Below are 21232 nucleotides of genomic sequence, written 5' to 3'. Positions count from 1 at the left end.
TGAGATGGAGTCTCACACTGTCACCTGGGCTGGAGTGCAGTGGCGCAATCTCAGCTCACTGCAACCTCCGCCTTCCGGGTTGATGCCATTCTCCTGCCTCAGCTTCTCGAGTAGCTGGAACTACACGTGCCCGCCACCATGCCCAGCTAGTTTTTCGTATTTTTAGTAGAGACTGGGTTTCACCATGTTAGCCAAGATGGTCTGGATCTCCTGACCTCGTGATCCACCTGCCACGGCCTCCTAAAGTGCTGGGATTACAGGCATGAGCCACCGCGCCCAGCTACTCTGATGATTTTTAACAGTGTAAAAGAAGGATTGATTGCACCTATTCCAGAGTTTAAGTGTGCTAGAGTACTTCACTGTTATTATCCTGTGAGACTAAAATTTTTTTAACCTGTATGTGTTTTGAGGGAAGTCATATATAATTTTATCTGCCCGTTGGTATTTTGTTGTCAGATCAACAACTTTATTGCTGTTTAAGAAGTTTAAGTTCTACTCTACCCCAGGGCAATAATTGCTGAACACATGTATAAACAGACATGTTTCTTTCCCCTCTTAAGAATTTTCTTTCAAATCCGTTTTCTTTTGCACCTAAGCAAATAGGAAATCAGAAGTTGTTAGTTATGTGAATGCTATCTGCAAAGGTACAAAATAATGATAAACTCTTCCTGAAGACAAAAACATGACTGAATTTTTCTCCTGAATACCAATAAAGTATTCATAGAACTTGCCCAAAGAGGTTTACAAATTGAGTTCTAAGCTTTTCCAAGTTGTTACACCTGCCCAGAGGAATCTTAAACTATCAAATGTCGAATATGGCCAGGCGCGGTGGCTTGCACCTGTAATCCCAGCACTTTGGGAGAGTGAGGTGGGTGGATCACGAGATCAGGAGTTTGAGACTAGCCTGACTAACATGGTGAAACCCCGTCTCTACTAAAAATACAAAAATTAGCCGGGCATGGTGGCGCGTGCCTGTAATCTCAACTACTCAGGAGGCTGAGGCAGGAGAATCACTTGAACTCAGGAGGCAGAGGTTGCAGTGAGCCAAGATCGCGCCACTGCCCTCCAGCCTGGGTGACAGAGCGAGACTCCATCTCACAAAAAAAGAAAGAAAGAAATGTAGAATTCGCTTTATTTTATTGCTGGGCCCCAGATTATAATACCAGCACTCAGGTGTCTTTGGTTTCGTTTAGCATTAAAGAATCCCCGTCTTACCATCAGAGGTAATCTAGTCCAGACATCTCCTTTTACGGATGACAGAGAAAACAGAAAACCAAAGCAGTTGCAACAGCAAGAGCAAATAAAAGGTTATCTCTTACTGAACAGTGGCCAATAATATTATCTCTGAATAGGAAGACAGCACATTTTATTTCTTAAGTAATATATGAATTCTTCTTCATAGTTTAAAAATAGTTAAATTTTATATAGAATAAAAAGCAGACATTCCCATTTCGAAAGGTAATTTTGTTAACAGTTTACATTGTTCCAGACCTTTTTTGGTACAGTTGCATGTTTGTATTTAATATGAAAGCAAATGCATTTTTTTAAAGAAAATTTGCAGAGAATCCTATTTATATATTATTTTCCAGCCACTTGCTTTTATCATTCAATAATTTGTATTTGAAATACTCTCATGTTGGGGCAATACAGATCCGTGTCATTCCCAATAAATGTGTATGCCATCATTTATTTATTAAATACTCATTAAATTAAATGAGTATTTAATAAATAATCCTTTAATAATGCTCCTATTGATGAATAGTAGGTTGTTTTGCTTATAATTAACATCTCTCTGTCCTTATACAGATATAGAGGATTTTTCTTTGAATATCCGCCATATCTTTGAATATCCTTTGAATATCTTTCAAATTGCTCTCCAGAAAAGCTATAGCATTTTGAACTATGATACTAATATAAGATTGTACCTAGACCCTGTATCTTTAGCAGCAAATCAGCCTTTTTAATTTTTTGCCAATATGAAGAAAAATGCCTCTTTTAATTTGCATATCGCTGCTAATTATAGAGTTTTTTCCCTCTCTTATTTTTCTTCATTCATTTGTGTTTCTCTTCCAAATAACCTGTTCTTTGTTTTGTACATCTTTTTGTTGGGTCTTTTTTGTTTTCGTGTTGATTTATATATACTCTGGATGATCATGCTTTGCTACATGCTTTTTTCCAGTCACAATTCAAATTTGTGGGGTGTTTTATTTATAATTTTTTTATTTTATGTGTCCCAGTCTTCTACTTTTCATTTATAGCATCTGGACTTTTGAAGGCCTTTACCCTCTAAATTTCTTCTTTCTTTATTTTAAGTACTTCAGTAGTTTTGTATTTTATATCTAGCTCATTAGTCCTGTGGTATCTGTGATGGTGTATAATCTTATGTAACTTCATTTTTTACCAGATGGGTACCCAGTTGTCCCTTTACTTTTTTTTTTTTTAAGTAGTTTATCCTTTTCCCTTGCTGTACTCTGAATGACTTTAACTTTATAATGTGTTTTAATGACAGCATATTTTTTTATTTCATGAAGATTTGAAAGAATTTAAGTTGTTTACTTATGTTATAAATTAATGGCTTAACCTATTTCTATTTGCTAATCCAGAAAATAGAAATAACATGTGATAGCACATAGTCCATTAGCACACTTTACAGTAAGTGTTAATTTATTGTCATTCTTCCCTTCCTTCTTTACTGTTAGATAAGTAACTTCCTCAGGAAAAGGGCCATAGGTAAATGAAGTTTTACTTTAAGGACAATAAATTCTTGAACTAACTTGCTTTTAGCTTTTAAGAAATGCTTTTAAATGGCCAGACACAGTGGCTTATGCCTGTAATTCCAGCACTTTGGGAGGCCGAGGTGGGCAGATCATTTGAGGCCAGGAGTTCGAGACCAGCCTGGCCAACATAGTGAAACCCTGTCTCTACAAAAAATATAAAAATTAGCTGGGCACGTTGGCACGCGCCTGTGATCCCAGCTACTCAGGAGGCTGAGGCACAAGAATCGCTTGAACCTGGGAGGTGGAGGTTGCGGTGAACTGAGATTGCGCCACTGCCCTCCAGCCTAGACAACAAAAGGAGACTCTGTCTCAAAAAAAATAAAAAAAGCCTTTTTAAAAATGCATGTGTGTGTGTACACACATATACATAAATCATTATATTCTCTTTCAGTTTCAGGAGACAAGTATTATCTTTAAATCTAAATGGGTGCAATTCATTAATGAAAAAATTACAGCATCTTTTTGCCTTTCTGGCTCATACGCAGGTGAGTATGTGTGTATAGTATGTTTATGTTAACTGTGTGGTAATATTCATTAAACTTTACATTATACCTAACCTTTTTAACTGATGAAATAATATAATAGATATCTCATCTGTACAACAAATACACTTAGAAATGCTAAAAAGATACTGCCTAAAATATCTAGATATTTTTCTATTTTCAGTATATGCCCTAAGTTTTTATATTTTTCTCTTGCTTCCCATTATTGTAGCTGAATATTATGCTGACCCATTGATCTAGAAATTTTTAAAAAGAAAATATGATTTCCTATCCAATAAATAAGCTCCTTCATAAAGAATTATTTTTGAATGCATCTTTGTTTCCTGATATTAAATTAATAGATTTGTACAATAATGAGCACCTAAAATAATATTGTGTTGCCTGGGCTTTTTTCTCTTTTCTTATGTATACCCATTCATTATAACTAAAGATCTCTGCAGTTCTGTTTATCTGTTAAGTTCTAGAGCTTAAAATTTTGTGGTGATCTTTTATGTCCACACATTAATCCGGGGTCATTAATTTATGTTAATGGCACCAAGGTGGTCATATATAGTAAATATTCACATTTATTAAGAGACACTATATGCAGTCAATGGTAAGCATTAAAGGAAGAGTCTTGGTCAGGCGCCGTGGCTCACACCTGTAATTCCAACACTTGGAGGCCGAGGCAGGCAGATTACCTGAGACCAGACTGGCCAACATGGTGAAACCCCATCTCTACTAAAAATACAAAACTTAGCTGGGCATGGTGGCACACGCCTGTAATCCCAGCTACTCAGGAGGCTGAGATAGGAGAATTGCTTGAGCCCATGAGGCAGAGCTTGCAGTGAGCAGAAATCATGCCACTGCACTCCAGCCTAGCCGACAGACCGAGCCCCTGTCTCAAACAAAAAAAAAAAAAGAGTCTTTATGTTCAAAGAACTTTTAGTTTATTTTGAGCCTATACACATGAATTACATATATATCATTATTTATAATATATGTTATTTTTCTGGTTTTACTTTCATTGCCTTTATCTCACAGAGGTCTAAAGGAGTAGTAGTTAGGGCTAGAAGAAACAATAGGTCGAGAATTGATGGGATTCAGTTGATGGGAATGCTTTTGTTTTCTTTCTATAAGCTGAGAAATATCACAAATATAACTTCTTAAATGGAAAGAATCTAGACAGGATTAATATGAGATGATAATAATGGCCTATGAGTAGTTATATACTCAGATAATTTTATTATTGTTTATCTGGGGAAAGTATGTTCACAAATTAAATTTACCATATCAAGACCAAGGAAAATGAAATGAAAACTATCTCCTTCCTCACTCTCTGTTGTTTCCTCGTAAATTGATTTTTGTGCTTTCTTTATCACTAGTCTGTGTTTATTATGTATAAAATATATACATTTATATGTATATGTAGGCAGATATATACTGTATTAACTTAAAATCTTAGGGGAGGTTTCCCTGCTCCTCCCAAAAAAAGAAAAATAGAAATTAAAAAGAGCCTGATTAAATTTCTGTCACAGTTGAGACTCTCTCTGGTAGCAGCCTGACAGATTATTTTAGGCAGATAGATTTTCTCATATAATTGAAAAGTCCTTTTTTCTTATAATTAATAAAACAAACTTATTGAACATTTACATTTTTTTAGCCCCTGGTCTAAATCTTTTATGTCTTAATCATCAAAAACAGTCTATCATGTAATAAGGTATATCCCCATTTTACAGATGAAAAAAACAGGCTTACATTACCTGTTCAGGGTCATGCAAACAAGCAGCAGGATTGAGATATGAACCAAACAGCTCTGAAGCCCATGTTTAATGTAGGCTAAACTTCCTTCCTTCAGAATGCTGTAAACCCTTAATTTGGGTAAAATTTTTCTTAACTGAGAACTTCATTGTTATGAAGTTATGCCACAAATAATCAATGTCAAGAGAATTCCAAAGTTGCAACTTATAATCACATCTTTGAGATGCCTTTTCTGTTCTCTTTTGTCATGGCAAAATCTAGGATTTGAATCTGGATCGCTCCAGAGTCAACAATTTAATCACTAAACAGCTTCTATACTTAAAAAATTAGCAAGGGTTTCTGACCAGTGTACTCACAATAAATGCACATTTATGACATGTATCTACTCAAGGAAATTTTTGCCTAAAGTAGGTATGCATGACTCTAGAGTATTTCCTTTATTACTTTGTTCAGAATATACACTAACAAAATATACATTAATCTTTTTTAGATTTGATTTTTATCAAAAAATTGTGGACTCAAACATGTGACTGTCACAGAGGGATGGTACCAGGAGCTTTATATCGAGAGTTAGACCTGAGTTCTATCTTAATGCCCTGTGCCACTCATTTAGCTGTATGACCCTGGACAAGTCACATGTTTCTCTAGCTCTCAGTTCTGCTCTGCAGAGTGAGCAGTTATGACTAAAGATTACCTAACTTTATTTCTAAATAATTTTATCTGTCCCTGAGTTGCCATGTCTGGCCCTTTTGGCTGATGCGATGTTAACTGTAAATAATCTTTATTAAACACTGTATATTAAGATTTCAGTTACTTGGTTCATGCTATAAGAATCACTTCCTTATATTTTCTCAATTGCTATTAAAAGAGGGAAGCATACGCACCTCGGATATTCTTTGAGGCTTCCAGACCTCCATGGTTTACTCCCAGATCACAGCAAGACTGTTCTGAATACCTCAGATTTCTCCTTGACAGGTAAAATGTATTCTTAAAATTGTGATTTGAGTGTTGTCTTTCATAACAGTTTAATTCTACTTAATATTGCTTTTACCTTTAAAAACATATTTGAAATGTTACTCTTTAAAATACTATTGCATGTCTTGTATGTTTTTTATATATTGTTTTTGTTTTCCTTTTTTGAATTTTTTTCCTTGAGACCAGCTGTTCTCAAAGTGTGATACAAGGACCCCTGCGGGTTCCCAAAACACTTTCAGGAGTCTGTGAGGTCTTCTCTTTCCCAGCAGCATAACTGTGTGAGGCCAGATTTTCTTTCTATATTTCATCCAAAAAACATATAACAATAGAATGCAGAGAAGATATGAGACTCCAGCTGTCTTCTATTAAGCCAGATACTTAAAATATTTGCAAAATGTAAAACACTGCCATTCTTACTTTTTTTTTGGTTTTAGAAAATACAACTTTTTCATTTTTAAAATGTTACTAATATTAAATAATGGGTTTATTATTGTTTGTTAAATGTTAATATTTTATTTTGTCAGTTCTGACAGTAAATATCAATAGATATAACCCATATAAAGGAAAGCTCTTTGTTTTTTAATTATTTTTAAGAGGTTAAAGGGGTCCTGGCACCAAAAAATTTAAGAGCCACTCCTTTAGACCAGTTCATAATTGTATGGGTTTGGTATATTTTATTGTCGCCTGACCACTTAATTAATAAAACCTGTTATCATCTGTATCTCCCTGTCTTTGTTCTGCTCTGTGGAATGACTAGTAAAGTTAGTTGGGCTCGGTATGTGCAGCCTTCCTTCCATTCAGCTAAGAATCTATTCAGTAGTTTATTTGTGCCTGACTTTCTATGAGATGTCAGGAAGACAGAGATATATAAGACAGTTAAGGGACGTTTATAATTAACTGCAATGTCATACATGCTATTAAGTAGCAGTATGAAGAAAGTGTAATGAGAATATAGAGTAGTAATAGCCACCCAGCTTTTTTTCTGCATTCTCAAGCTATTCAATTTTCTTTTAATTAAAACAGGAAAACCTGATTTGTTTACATTAAACATTAAATTTGATTAAAATAGTTTATAGAAGCCACTAATATTTTTAAATAGAAATGACATTTGAAGTTAATTTAAGTAGCTATATAATGATATCCTCTTCTGCAGGCTCCATGAAGAAGAAAAGATCTTGAAAGTTCAGTCTTCACACAAGTCTTCTGAAATTCTGGAATGCAATGAAACTTCTTTACAGGAAGTAGCTAGTAAAGCAGCAGTACTAACAGAGACCCCTCGTACAACTGACAGTGAGAAGACTTTAATAGAAAAAATGTTTGGAGGAAAATTACGAACTCACATATGTTGTTTGAACTGCAGGAGTACCTCACAAAAAGTGGAAGCCTTTACAGATCTTTCGCTTGCCTTTTGTCCTTCCTCTTCTTTGGAAAACATGTCTTTCCAAGATCCAGCATCATCACCCAGTACACAAGATGGTGGTCTAATGCAAGCTGCTGTACCCAGTCCTTCAGAAGAACCAGGAGTTTATAATCCAACAACAGCTGCCTTCATCTGTGACTCAGTTGTGAATGAAAGAACCATAGGCGGTCCTCCTAATGAGTTTTACTGTTCTGAAAACACTTCTATCCCTAACGAATCTAACAGGATTCTTGTTAATAAAGGTGTACCTCAGAAACCAGGAGGTGAAACCACACCTTCAGTAACTGACTTACTAAATTATTTTTTGGCTCCAGAGATTCTTACTGGTGATAACCAATATTATTGTGAAAACTGTGCCTCTCTGCAGAATGCTGAGAAAACTATGCAAATCACAGAGGAACCTGAATACCTTATTCTTACTCTCCTGAGATTTTCGTATGATCAGAAGTATCATGTGAGAAGGAAAATTTTAGACAATGTATCACTGCCACTGGTTTTGGAGTTGCCAGTTAAAAGAACTACTTCTTACTCTTCATTGTCAGAAAGTTGGTCTCTAGATGTTGACTTCACTGATCTTAGTGAGAACCTTGCTAAAAAATTAAAGCCTTCAGGGACTGATGAAGCTTCCTGCACAAAATTGGTGCCCTATCTATTAAGTTCTGTTGTGGTTCACTCTGGTATATCCTCTGAAAGTGGGCATTACTATTCTTATGCCAGAAATATCACAGGTACAGAGTCCTCATATCAGATATACCACCAGTCTGAGGCTCTGACATTAGCATCCTCCCAGAGTCATTTACTAGGGAGAGAGTGTCCCAGTGCAGTTCTTGAACAGGATTTGGAAAATAAGGAAATGTCAAAAGAATGGTTTTTATTTAATGACAGTAGAGTGACATTTACTTCATTTCAGTCAGTCCAGAAAATTACAAGTAGGTTTCCAAAGGACACAGCTTATGTGCTTTTGTATAAAAAACAGCATAGTACTAATGGTTTAAGTGGTAATAACCCAACCAGTGGACTCTGGATAAATGGAGACCCACCTCTGCAGAAAGAACTTATGGATGCTATAACAAAAGACAATAAACTGTATTTACAGGTAAGTTGGAAATACTTTATTTGTTGAAAATATTAAACAGTTGACAGATAGTTAAATGAGTACCCTCATTTTGAAATCTAACTTACAAGTTTTTATGAAACTCTGAAATGTAGGTCTAGATTTACATGAAGTATTCTCTACCTCTATAATTAAATTGCCTTTCTAATATTGTGACAATGTAAATGAAAAGTGGCAATCAGATGTAATGCAGAAGATTTTATTTGTTCATTACAAAAGATGGCTCATTATGAAATCATGCCATACAAAATACAGAAAGTTTACAAAAGTCGACATATCCTCCCTCTTCCCCTTAGTCTAACCCACCAGAGGAAACAACTGCTAAATGTGGTATTTATGCCCGCAAGACCTTTGTGTAAATATTTTAAGGGCTATTTATTGATATTTAGGTGGATAAGATAAAAAAACACTAAAAGGTAGACTATGTAAAGAAAAGATATTCATATTCTTTGAGGATGTGGGCAGTAAAACCAAGGAGATAATAGAACAATTGTAAATCAAAGCCAAGGAATGGTTTTATATGAGATAAATTTATTCATAAATATACTTTTTTCAAGGAGTTAGTGATTTTATTACTTAAAGGCTAATAAAAAGTTAAAATTCTTGCTGTAAGTATTTTTTTGTTGTTGTTTTTGAAACTTGTCAGTTTGTTCTCAACATACAGGGCTAGCAGTAAATTACAGGTGAAATTCTAGGTATATTAATTGGGTGGTCTAAGTGATTTTGAGTTTGAATGAGTACATCTAAAAAATTTTGTGTTTGAAAGTCACTCCTGAAAGATACAGATAGAATAAGAAATGAACCACTATAGTAGTGATTTTTAGAGGGAAATTTTCTCAAAAGCCTTCAAATTTACTGCATTATAAAATACTAATACATTTTTAAAGAAATACAGCAATGTTCTTGAGTGACAAAAACAATGAAGTTTACAGAAAAAAATAGAAAATCAGAATATTTGTTTGAACTGATTACTGAAGACTAACATCTAGTCAGATGGCTTATGATCAACATACTAGAAATAGATTGTATTCAACTGTGTCCTTCTTACTAGATATCATATAAACATTAGTCAAAGGAGAAATATGGGTTTTGAAAGATAAAAAACTACTCTCATTTCTATGATTAGAATCCCAAATGCTTGTATAGCCAGCCATAGCAACTACTTGTTTGTAGCTTAGCTCCAAGTGATTTTCCAGTTTATCTTGCCATATACCCCATTACTTTCTGATTATACAATATTTGAGCGTAAGGAACTGTTATTATTTTAAGACTCGTATATTACTTTAATATAAAGAAAAAGCATTCTGTATTTTGTTAATTCAGTTTTTCAGTTTTATGCAGTTGTTCTAAATTCCGTCTTAAGTTTCATGTTGACAAGTTGTTTAATGCAAGAAAAGATACCGCCAAATTTTACATTAAGGTATTTTCCTTATTAAGACTAGGTAGTAAATCAGAGTTTCATTATCAGAGTACCCTTTTAAAGCAAAAATACAAATAATAAGTATTCAATTTTTTTTTTTTTTTTTTTTGGAGATTGTCTCATTCTGTCACCCAGGCTGAAGTTCAGTGCCGTGATCATGGTTTACTGAAGCCTTGAACTCCGGGGCTCAAGTGATCCTCCTGCCTCAGCTTCCTGAGTAGCTAAGGACTATAGGCATGTGTCACCATGCCTGGCTAATTTAAAAAAGTTTTTTTAAAGATTGTCTTGCTATTTTACCCAGGCTAGTCTCAAACTCGTGGGCTCAAGCAGTCCTCCCTCCTCAACCTCCGAAAGTGCTGGGCCACTGCATGTGGCCCAGTAATCAACTCAATGAGGAACTTATATTTAGATTGTGATTATTTACATTTATTGATTGATTGATTGACACAGAGTCTCACTCTGTCACCCAGGCTGGAGTGCAGTGGCTTGATCTCAGCTCACTGCAACCTCCACTCCTGGGTTCAAGCAAATCTCGGGTCTCAGATACCCAAGTAGCTGGGATTACAGGCATACGCCACCATGCCTGGTAAATTTTTTTGTATTTTTAGTAGAGACGAGTTTCGTCATGTTGGCAGGCTGGTCTCAAACTCCTGGCCTCAAGTGATCTGCCCACCTTGGCCTCCCAAAGTGCTAGAATTACAGGCATGAGCCACTGTGCCCAGCCTATTTACTTTTAAATACAGTGATTGATAAAGGCTCAAACTGTGAAGTTTTTCATGCCATTTAATCAGCTCATTCTGGTATTTTAAGTACATGTTGAGAGACTACATTGTTTATTCGGTTATGTGAATGCACACGTGCTCATAATTACCAGGCAATAGAAAACTATAGTGTTGAGATTATGTATGCAGCAGTTTTCAGCTATCAATTCTTAGTTTTAAACACCTGGAGCATGTACATGTATGTTTTCATTCTATCATTTTGTTTTTATATCCATTTTTCAGATATAATTCTTATATGTCATGCTTTATAATAGATTACTATGTCTGGACTATAGCTTTAAGAAATAGCATTATACCTATTTATAAAACAGTTATAAAAACTTAAATTGTAAAAGTAAGGAAGTGAAGTGAACATTTTGAGTTCCTCTGCTCTTGATCAATATTGCTAATGAATTTAACATTTTAGTACATATCAGGGTAGCTGCTTTCATTTTAATACTTCATAATCACATTAGAAACTCACCTTGTGATAATTTTAAGAAGCTTTTTTTAGGATTTCATTTTTACATTTTAGGATTTCATTTTTCAATTTTAAATCTAGCCACAACCAGATTTACAAGTGTTAGAAAATGTTGCTCTTTTGAGTATTGGCAAGATCTGTGGTTTTGAAAAACCCAGGCAAAAAATCTTATATGACAAACCATTTTCTACTCTGTGTATCATAGCCTGACATTTGGGAAAACAATGCAAATTGTGGATTTCAAAGTAAATTTTTGAAAGGACTTTTCTCTTCATATATTTCTTTCCCTTCAGTCCAGCTTCCATTAGGAGTATCTCCATTGTTTTAGTGTCTGGAATATAAAAACTAACCCTTTGGTTAGGATACAGTGAGAGATTATGTAACACATCATCCTTGCATGGTCCAGATTACCCACCCATCTGTCCCACATCAGCCACAGACCGCTTCCTATCTTTTCTTGCTTGGTTTATTTCCTTTGTTTCTTTGGAGGAGGTAGTAGTTCTTCTTAACTTCTTAATTCTTTTCTTTTTCATACATTCAGAAGAGTATATTCAATATGTATGTGCAGTTTAAAAAAAAGGATTAATGTCAACAGTTTCACTTGAATGAGAAATATAAATACACTAAAAATTATTTGTCTCAAGGAGCAATAACTTTCCTGTGACTAGATCTATAGTCTACTACTGAAATTAGAATTAACGTTAGTACTGATATAAATTTGTGATATAAATTACACATTCTATGATAATCATAATTTTGACATTGTACACAATGTTAACTATATTAAGTAAAATGAAAGACAGTTTTTCCTATTTTTATCCATTGTCTAAGCTTATCATCAGAAAACAGAATACTGCACATTTTTTTTCTGTCAGCCATATATTTCTATAAATAATAAAGCAGAAAAAGAATATTACTTTTTTGGGATGCTGTATGTCTTGAAATACAATATAGGTTTCATGAGTACACATGCAATGGAGTTACTAATTTTATATTTTATGTCATTCGACATAGTTTCTTTAAGGGAATCACTGTACAAAAACGTCTATGCAAAATTTGCTCTATCTTTTAGTAGCAGAAGTTCAAGGAGAACTTCTTGAACTCTACCTTATATGTCTGTTCAGTTTTAATTCATTAGGGAACATCATCTATGTATCTGAAACCGTGTGTTGTTTCTCAGATACAGAGTCATAGTTTCATTGCTTGTTTGGATAGTTTAATAGGTTATAGAGCTAGAACAATGAGGATTTGTGGCTGGGGGCGGGGGGGGTTGTGTCTGTTTCTGATGTTTCTTATGGCACTTAATTTCAATCTGTAAAACATTTGTAATTCCTACTTTAATTTTATAGATCAAGGATAAATTAATATATATATCACCTTAAAAATACTTTGTAGGTAGACATTATACCAAAGAGCCAGCAATTGTTGTAAATGACACTGTAGATCACAAAAATGTTTTTAAGAAATATCCTGCAAATTAAGTTCTAAAAGCGCTATCAGAGACTGGTTAGTTAAGCCATTTTGTTACAAGGATTTATCAAAGGTCCCTTTCAGCCATAAAAATAGGTGATTCTTGATCATTTTGTGTACTGGGACTTGAACAGAAGATGCTGTATGCTACTGAAAAATAAAGTATCCATAATGTGACAGATAGGTGTCAGGGTATGCCTAGGTCTTTTCTTCGTAATGAAAAATTGAGCATTTTGTGAAGAGGGAATAATAATAAACTAAATCATTTTAGCTAGAAATTATAAAATAGTATTACCTTGCCAGATGGAACAAAATCACTAGGCCTTAAGTTGAAAAATCGAAATCATAGTGTTTTTGTTATTAATGTTAACTGTATTTTGAAAGCCCTTCAGGATGATTATGCTAACAAGTTCAGGTATGCTGTGACCAGTAACTTTTAGACCTTATTTTTACCAACCCCATTTGAAATCTGTAGATCCTCTCCCAGAAAAATAGGCAAATGCCAGAATATTTTGCATATTTTTCCAAAGAGTTTGTGGGTCCCAGTTTTAGAATCCAGTTGTACACCTTGCCAAATGAATTTGCCAGTATTTATTCACATTTGCTCCCTTTGAAGCTAAGCACCTAATAGTATTCTAATCTGAGATCATTAATATTTATTGAATACCTAATATATGCCTGGCATCTAGATAAATATGACTGATTTCTGATAAAAGTTTTCCTGATAAGGAAACGTTTTAGATATTACTGTGAGGAGGTAGGCTTCATTTTACTTGTCAGTGTTTTTTGAGACCTGTCTTATTATTTATTGAGACATAGTCTATGGAAAGGGCAGAAAAAAAAATTCATTCTTCTTCCTTTATTCATACGTTTAACTGTAATCACCCACTTCCAAAATAGCCCCAATTGCTGGAGAATAGATAATCTATTGTGATAATCTTTGAATTCTATGTTAAATATATTAGAAAAGGATCTATTCCAATATGTTTTAGGGGGATGCAGGAACTGTAATATTTTCTTAGAGAAATTTTTTTTTCTTAGGTGCTTTAGTTTCAAAGTTATTGAGATTTGAAGAATGCTTATACGGATTAAGGTAGTTTTAAAATATTTCTATAGATCATATAACCATTGTATTTAGCATTTTAATTTCATAAAAATTATTTTTAATTTTAGGAACAAGAGTTGAATGCTCGAGCCCGGGCCCTACAAGCTGCATCTGCTTCATGTTCATTTCGGCCCAATGGATTTGATGACAATGACCCACCAGGAAGCTGTGGACCAACTGGTGGAGGGGGTGGAGGAGGATTTAATACAGTTGGCAGACTCGTATTTTGATCCTGAGATAGTCCAAAATGCACTGGTCACGAAACATCTAATACTATGACTGTTAAAATGTCACAGACTATAACAAATATCTATCTTTTATTTTTCATTAGACCCTTATACTTCAAGAGAACACATTCAGTGCTTGTTTTTATTTTCTTGACACATTTATTAACAAAATGCATCATGGAAAAAAAATCTACCTCTTAAAATTCCATTTGCTTTTATGGTTAGACATGCTTGACCAAAAATGTTCAGAAGAAAATATGTACCTGGTCCCTAATTAAGCTGCATTAAATTTGGTAGAAGCATTTAAATGGTCTATCTTCAGTTTTACTGAACAAAAAATGTAATTTATTTAGCATTCTTTATAAAAGAATTAATGCTAGAGGTAAAAAAAAATACTTGTTTTTAAAAAATCCTTTACGTCTTGTGTAATTATCCCATTATTAAATTCAAGTCTTTAAAAATCAACTGGAGATGATCAAGTCTCTAAGGAAGGCAATAACAAAATTTATCAAGATATAGTACTTTTCAGTTTTTGTGTAGTGTCTTCAGCATCACTGTATCTGTATTTCAAGTACAAATGTTTTTAAAAAGGATTCTTTATACATATGTGCTGAATTGATTTTAAGAAAGTTGCATGATCCTGTAAGAGCAACATTTTTACCTAAAAAATGCTAACTTTGTAGTATTTCTAATTGTTCAAGGATTTTAAAATTCTATTTCAGGGAGTATATCTTCTGTGTGTTTTGAAGGAGGTGAGTTCTGTATGTGCCTTGCAGTACTGTAATTCAAAAATAGGAATCTTTGGCTGCGAAATGTTTTTTTGTTTTTTTTTTTTAAATGAAATGTTAGGAAGTAATTTTTGTGCTAACATTAAAATTATAACTTTTTGAAAGGTAATAGATTTTCCAGAAGTAAAATCTGATGGTTCTAAATCAATCAATGTGATAGTTCATTTTTAACTCTTAGAAGAATTCAGAGGAAATGAACCCAGCTAAGTATAAAATCTTTCTTGATTTTGTTACTTATTCCTCAGAATATTAAACATTGATCACATATTTTTAGAGTTGTACATTTGAGTTTTTTGTTTGTTTCAGTCATATGTTTTGCACCGTTGTTTCTATTTTCATAGTTCTAGATAAAATGTTAAAATGCCAAACCCTACCTTCCTACACTTTCTTTTGCGAGGAAACTAGAAACATGTCAGTTCTCCTGGTTCTTGATTATACAGTACTCAAGAGTTATCCCAGTTTTCCCCCTTCCTAAAGGTTTTAACTTATCCACAGTTGTTCATTGTTCTCAAGATTGGTCTCATATTTATTTTGAAAACATTTTAAGGAAAAGAATGTTCTTCGATGATTTGGGGTTTATCTTTTTCCCAAGCTTTTATGGCAGTGGTTAAAAAAACAGAAATCCTCATGTTTATTCCACTACCTCCCATTCCTAACCTGTTTCCAGTCACCAGGAAGATTAGGAAGGCGGATTAGATTAAAAACTGAAAATTCTTTGCAGATTTAATCAAGGTTCTCCTCCTTATAAATGAATGAACCAGTTATCATGCTTTTCGGTGGTCTTCTTATCCCAATAGTGAATTTCTGAGCTATCCTGTGTATTCAGTTATCCACTTACTTGATAGCAACTTATGATCAGATTATATCAGTCTTGGCATTTATTGAAATTGGTAAAGTGATTTAATACTTGATAGATTGATATTGGGCTAAGATGCTTCTAGCAACTTTCATAAAAGCAATTAGACTTACGCAGCTTTATCTATGAATATCAATCAGATCTCTCAAGGATTTTATGTATCAAGATAATATGTATTGACTTTTTTAAATGATAAAATGAATTCTAGTTAGAGTCTTTCCTTGGTATCTGCAGTGGATTGGTTCCAGAACACCATCCCCCAATATTAAAATCCACAGATGCTCAAGTCCCTTACTTATATAAAATAGCACAGAATTTGTATATAACCTATGCACATCCTCCCATATACTTTAATCTCTACATGATGAGACATGATTGTATAGCACTTACATTGTGCTGTGTAGTTGTTATACTATATTGTTTTTTCATTTGTGCTATTTTTTATTACATTTATTGGTTTTTTAAATATTCTATCCAAGGTTGTTTGAATCTATGGATACAGAGCCTGAGGATATGGAAAGCTGACTGAATATAGTAACACTGAGAGTATTCAAATAACTTCATACCAGTACCAAAAACTTGAAGACTTAATTTTAACATTAAAAATATAGTAACCTTTTACATGATTTGTTGAATTCAAAATATTTGGAACCAGAATAATCAGAAACTTCATGCAAAACCTGTGCAGCTGAACTTTTTTAGTAAGGTGATACTCAGGACTGCTCTGATTCTAACAGATCCCTGTGACTTAATTACAGATTTATTTGTCATATTAGGTCTTTTCTTTCTCCCATATTCCTAACCCTTGTGCTTAGCTCCAACTCTTGTGAGATTTAACTCTGAAGACTGAGTAGAGTGCTATTTCTGTTTGTCTTTCCTTTAGTCCAGAGTAATCAGTTTAAATGAAGTTGCTTATTACTGCTAAGAAGCATTAGGCTTCACTGCTAGCAAAAATGAAAAACTGTAAATCTGAGTCTGTTTCTTTTAAAGATGTTTTTTGACACAATTAAAGTAAAAAATTGTTTAGAGATACGCAAAGAAGGAAATATATATGATGTCACACAAGCTCCGATAACCTATCCACTAAGCAGGTGCCTATGCAACTCTGATTTGTGGCATTAACATATCTCAAATTGGAAGAAGGATTCTAGCTCATTCTCCATTCAAGCATCTTCCCATTGCCTGCCTCTCTTCCAGCTAAATAATCAGAGAAGCAGGGCAGCATATGCCTGGAGATCCCTGACTTTTATCTCCATACCTTAAATTGTTAATAGATCCTTTGGATGTAGAGATAAAAATCCATTATGATGTCTAGAGGTATTGGGGGGTCCATGTGAAAGGTTCAAACAGCCTATTACATATAATGCACATTTGGAAAGAATAAAAATTTTCAAGCTAAGTCTTAAGTTCAAATCTATAACTTTTTTTCTCTTCAGTTCTGTTCTTTGTATGATAATATTTACAAAAGTAGTTGTCTTCTTTTCACATACTACCTCTTTAAAGCAATCATCTTATAATAAGTGGAATTGGATGCTTATTTTGTGCCCAGCACAGTTTAGGAAAAAAATAATTGGCATAGTTTCTCCAGTTACTGGAAATCTTCATTTTGATGCTTTGTACTTTGTTCCAGGTCTTTAATTCTCAGTCTGTCTTTTCCTATGATTGTGTACCTCACATGATACATTCCATATAAAGAGCTCTTTTAAAATGAGTATTTCAAAAATACTGTACATTTATAGTATTTTTTCTCATACAAATGCGATAGTTTATATATCCTTTCATCATACATTTTTTCTAATGAGTTTAGATTTCTGAAACTAAATATTCCTGAGGTAGAGAAAAGTTATTCACACTTTACAAAAACATACTAGGAAATGCTAACTGGTTGTTGTTAGCAACTCAGTAACATCACCCAGAGGAGTAAGGTTAAATCTTAGATAATGCAAACCTATAACTAAGAAGTTAAAGTTCAACAGTAAGGAAATTTGAATTAAAAGTTACTATCCCAAAAAAAAACAAATAATTCTAAAATATAAGCTGTTTCATATGTATATTCTTAAGTTTTATCAAACTGTTATGTATCTTCAGTGTTAGCCTAAGTTAATATTCTTAGAGTGCTTTTTTAGAAGTGAACGAACCTTAAAATGAATGGGGGATTAAAAAAACTAACTGCTTTAAAAAAACTAGCTTGTTTAAAAAAAAAAAAGCTTTCCCATATGAAGAAATTTGTATAGAAATAATTTTTAAAGAAATGATAATCAAGATTTTCATAAAATCAGCAATCTAGGTTTCACAAATTCAAAAGAATTTATTATATAAAACCATTAGCCCCACTGTTACATAACCAGTGTGGACTTAACATTAAAAATAGAATCTAAGAAGTCAGCCAAGTGTATTGCCAGCTCTCGTCAATGTCTGTTATGACCTGCAGTTGTTTTTATCTTCATGGAGCTCATGTTTTCATGTTTTGCTTGTGTTGTTGACACGCACACATGCACACACACACACACACACCCTTGATTTCAAGGGTGAAAAATTTAGCCTTTCCTGGCCAGATCATCAGTTTGTAACCTTGCATTTCATGTTAAAATCACTTGAAGAGCTTTTTAAAAATAATACCATGCCCAAGCCTCATCCCAGACCAATTACATTATGTGGAGACTGGTCATCAGTGTTTTTTGAAGTTCCTCACATGATTTTAATGTGCCACCTGGGTTGAGAACTGAACTACAAAAGGAATTTTTTTTCCCCATAGGTCTTTCGTTCAAGGGGATTATTAACATATGTCGAGAGTCTACCGTGTGCTGGCAGATATTTATGTCTTTTTAACTTATACTAGCCCTGTAAGTGGGCTCATACCCATATCCTCCCTCACCTCTTAATGGACAAAGAAAATAAAGATTCTGATTAAGGAACTTGCTCAACTTCGCGCAACTAGTAAAAATCAGAGCTGAGATTTTAACCCAAGTCTTCAGAGCTCCAAAGTCAATACTCGAATGGAGCACAGGACTTAAGCAAATTACATATTAACAAAAGCTTAACAATGAATTTTGTAAAATGAAATATCAGTGTTTCCCTTATCCTTTTGCACTCCAAACATGATTCCTTAAGAGAAAAAAAGAAAAGAAAAGATCTACTTTGTTAAAACCTATATGTGATAATCTAAAGGGTTGAGAAATGTGGTTCTTAAACTCATTTGTTATACCTGCTTAGTTTCTGTTTGCTTTACTAGGCTTATCTCTTCCATTCTTGCCTTTATGCCCTCTCTCATGCATATTGGACTTTGCATCATGTTTTTTCACACAGCACCATATACTTGCCATCTCGAGACCTTTGCACATTCAGGTCTCAGGATAGCATACCTTATGCTACTTTCTCTTCCCAGCTTTCAGCGGACTAATTAATTGCCTCCTACCTCCATATGTTCATATATTCTCATACTGACCTCCCAAGCTGATTAGTCTGCCCCTTTTTCCTGAGGTGTGTATTGTGCTTCCCTTTGAGAAGGCCATGGCTTAGCAATGGGGCTAAATTAGCACTGGAGTAAAGGCTAAGCCTTTACAGTATAAAGTTTACACCCAACAGAGATTAAAAGTAGGTCTTAAAAGGATCAAATTCTAATGCTGGTTAAATTCTTTAAGTAATTTAACTGCATACAGAACAAATTGCAATCTCTTTAAGGAAATGCAGTATACATACCCAGCATTGGTATTGTGAAGTAAAATTCACAATATCCAGCATCTGATCAGAAAGTATGAGGCATTCAAAGAAGGAAAAAAATCCAGAAATTATGGAAAGAAAGGAATTTGTGAAGTAGGAGCTTAAAAGGAATGTAGAAAATCATGAGCACAGTGAAGAGAAAAATGGAGGATCCAAGAGTCAATTATCCAAGAGAAAATTAAAAGCACCCAGAGGAAAAGAATATGAGGTCAGGAAACAATACACAGCCCACAGGTCAAGTCTATCCTGCGTCCTGTTTTTTCATAAGTAAAGTTTTATTGGAGCACTGCTATACCTGTGACATATTGTGTATGGCTGTTTTTACACTACAGTGGTAGAGCTGAGTAGTTATGACAGAGACCCTATATATTAGTCTGTTTTCATACTGCTATAAAGAACTGCCTGAGACTGGGTAATTTATAAAGAAGAGGATTAACTGACTCACAGTTCTGCATGACTTGGGAAGCTTCAGGAAACACAATCATGGCAGAAGGTGAAGCAGGCTTGCATTACAAGGTGGCAGGCAAGAGACAGCAGGGAAAACTATCTTATAAAACCATCAGATCTCATAAGAACTCACTATCCTGAGAACAGCATGAGGGCAATGGCCCCCCATGATCCAATCACCTCCCATCAGGTTCCTCCCTCAACACGTGGAAATTACAATCCAAGATGAGATTGTATATGGTGTAACCATATCACCATACAGCCTGCAGAGCCTAAAATATTTACTATGGTACACAAAAAAATTCTGATCCTTGATATGGAGAAACAAAAGACCAGTCATTTTATCAGAATATGAAAGTTAAGGATGGTGGAATGGCATCTAAAAAGTGCAGAAGGGAAAAAAAGTCAACCTAGTGAATACTCACTATATCCAGTGAAGATTCCTTCAACATGAAGGTGAAGTAGATATTTTTAGACAAAAGCTGAGATAATTTTTTTCTCGAATATTTGCACTACAAGATAGGTTAAAATTCTTCAGGCTGAAGAGAGCATACCAGGTGGAAATGTGGATCTACAAAAAGGAAGGAAGATTTGGAAATGGATTTCGCACCATTGACTCAATTCACAGAATAAGAAAGCAGGGACGGTTTTGGGAAGCTCAAGACACACTGTGCCCATGAGCAGCAATTTGGACCTCCTGCTGCATCCACTGTGCATCAAACACACACTGTACAGACAAAGACTCCTAGGAAAAGAAGTATAAACATGGACTAACACAGAGGCGGGCAAACTACAGCCTCTGTCCCAGCCACCTGTTTATGTAGAATCCAAAGTAAGAATGTTTAACTTACACATAAACTTCTAGAATTGAGTTTAGCAAGTCTCCTAAATACAAAGTTAATATACAAAGTTCAAGGGTATATTTATGCACCAGTGACAGGTATTAGAATAAAACATTTTAAAATATTAACAATAATTTAAAAAATCCATTTTTTAGACATCTAGAAACAGTTTTTTAGAAATAAAAGATGCATAAGACTGCCACACAATACCACAAAACATTATTTAGGAAATTAAAGAAGACCTAAATAAATCATGGCTTGGAAGACTCAATTTTATACTTAGTTTTCCTCAAAATAAATAGTTAACTTTTCCCAGTCTATAGAATCAATGCAATCCCAATCTGGGATTTTTTTTGTATTGAGGAGCTGATTCTGAAATGTAAAGGGAAAAATTCCAAAAATTATCAAGACTCTTGGAAATGAGGAACAAGGTAGAATGACTTTCTTTACAAGATAAAACTTAAAAGGCTAAAATAATTCAGATGAGGGGACTTATCAGAAATAGACCCATACTTACATGCATATGTGATTTATGACAAAAATAATGTGACCATCCTAGTTGTTTGAGACTGAGGCTGTTCCTAAG

General features: G+C 34.2%; 1 protein-coding gene across 2 annotated transcripts in view; it reads left to right on the top strand.

Moving 5' to 3' along the window:
- The window catches only part of USP38 (ubiquitin specific peptidase 38), a 38124-nt gene extending 22579 nt beyond the window's left edge, over positions 1 to 15545 (top strand). For both annotated transcript variants that reach the window (XM_011957208.1, XM_011957215.1), the window contains 4 exons: positions 3169 to 3262; positions 5889 to 5995; positions 7149 to 8511; positions 13835 to 15545. In XM_011957208.1, the coding sequence (XP_011812598.1) occupies positions 3169 to 3262; positions 5889 to 5995; positions 7149 to 8511; positions 13835 to 13996 (1726 nt within the window). In that variant the 3' untranslated portion in view covers positions 13997 to 15545. The remainder of the gene's footprint in view (positions 1 to 3168; positions 3263 to 5888; positions 5996 to 7148; positions 8512 to 13834) is intronic.
- Positions 15546 to 21232: the final 5687 nt, after the last annotated feature.

This window comes from Colobus angolensis, unplaced genomic scaffold, assembly GCF_000951035.1.
Source record: "Colobus angolensis palliatus isolate OR3802 unplaced genomic scaffold, Cang.pa_1.0 Scaffold111, whole genome shotgun sequence".
In the NCBI taxonomy this organism is placed as follows: Eukaryota; Metazoa; Chordata; class Mammalia; order Primates; family Cercopithecidae; genus Colobus; species Colobus angolensis.
This window is presented reverse-complemented; position numbering and strand designations above follow the sequence as displayed.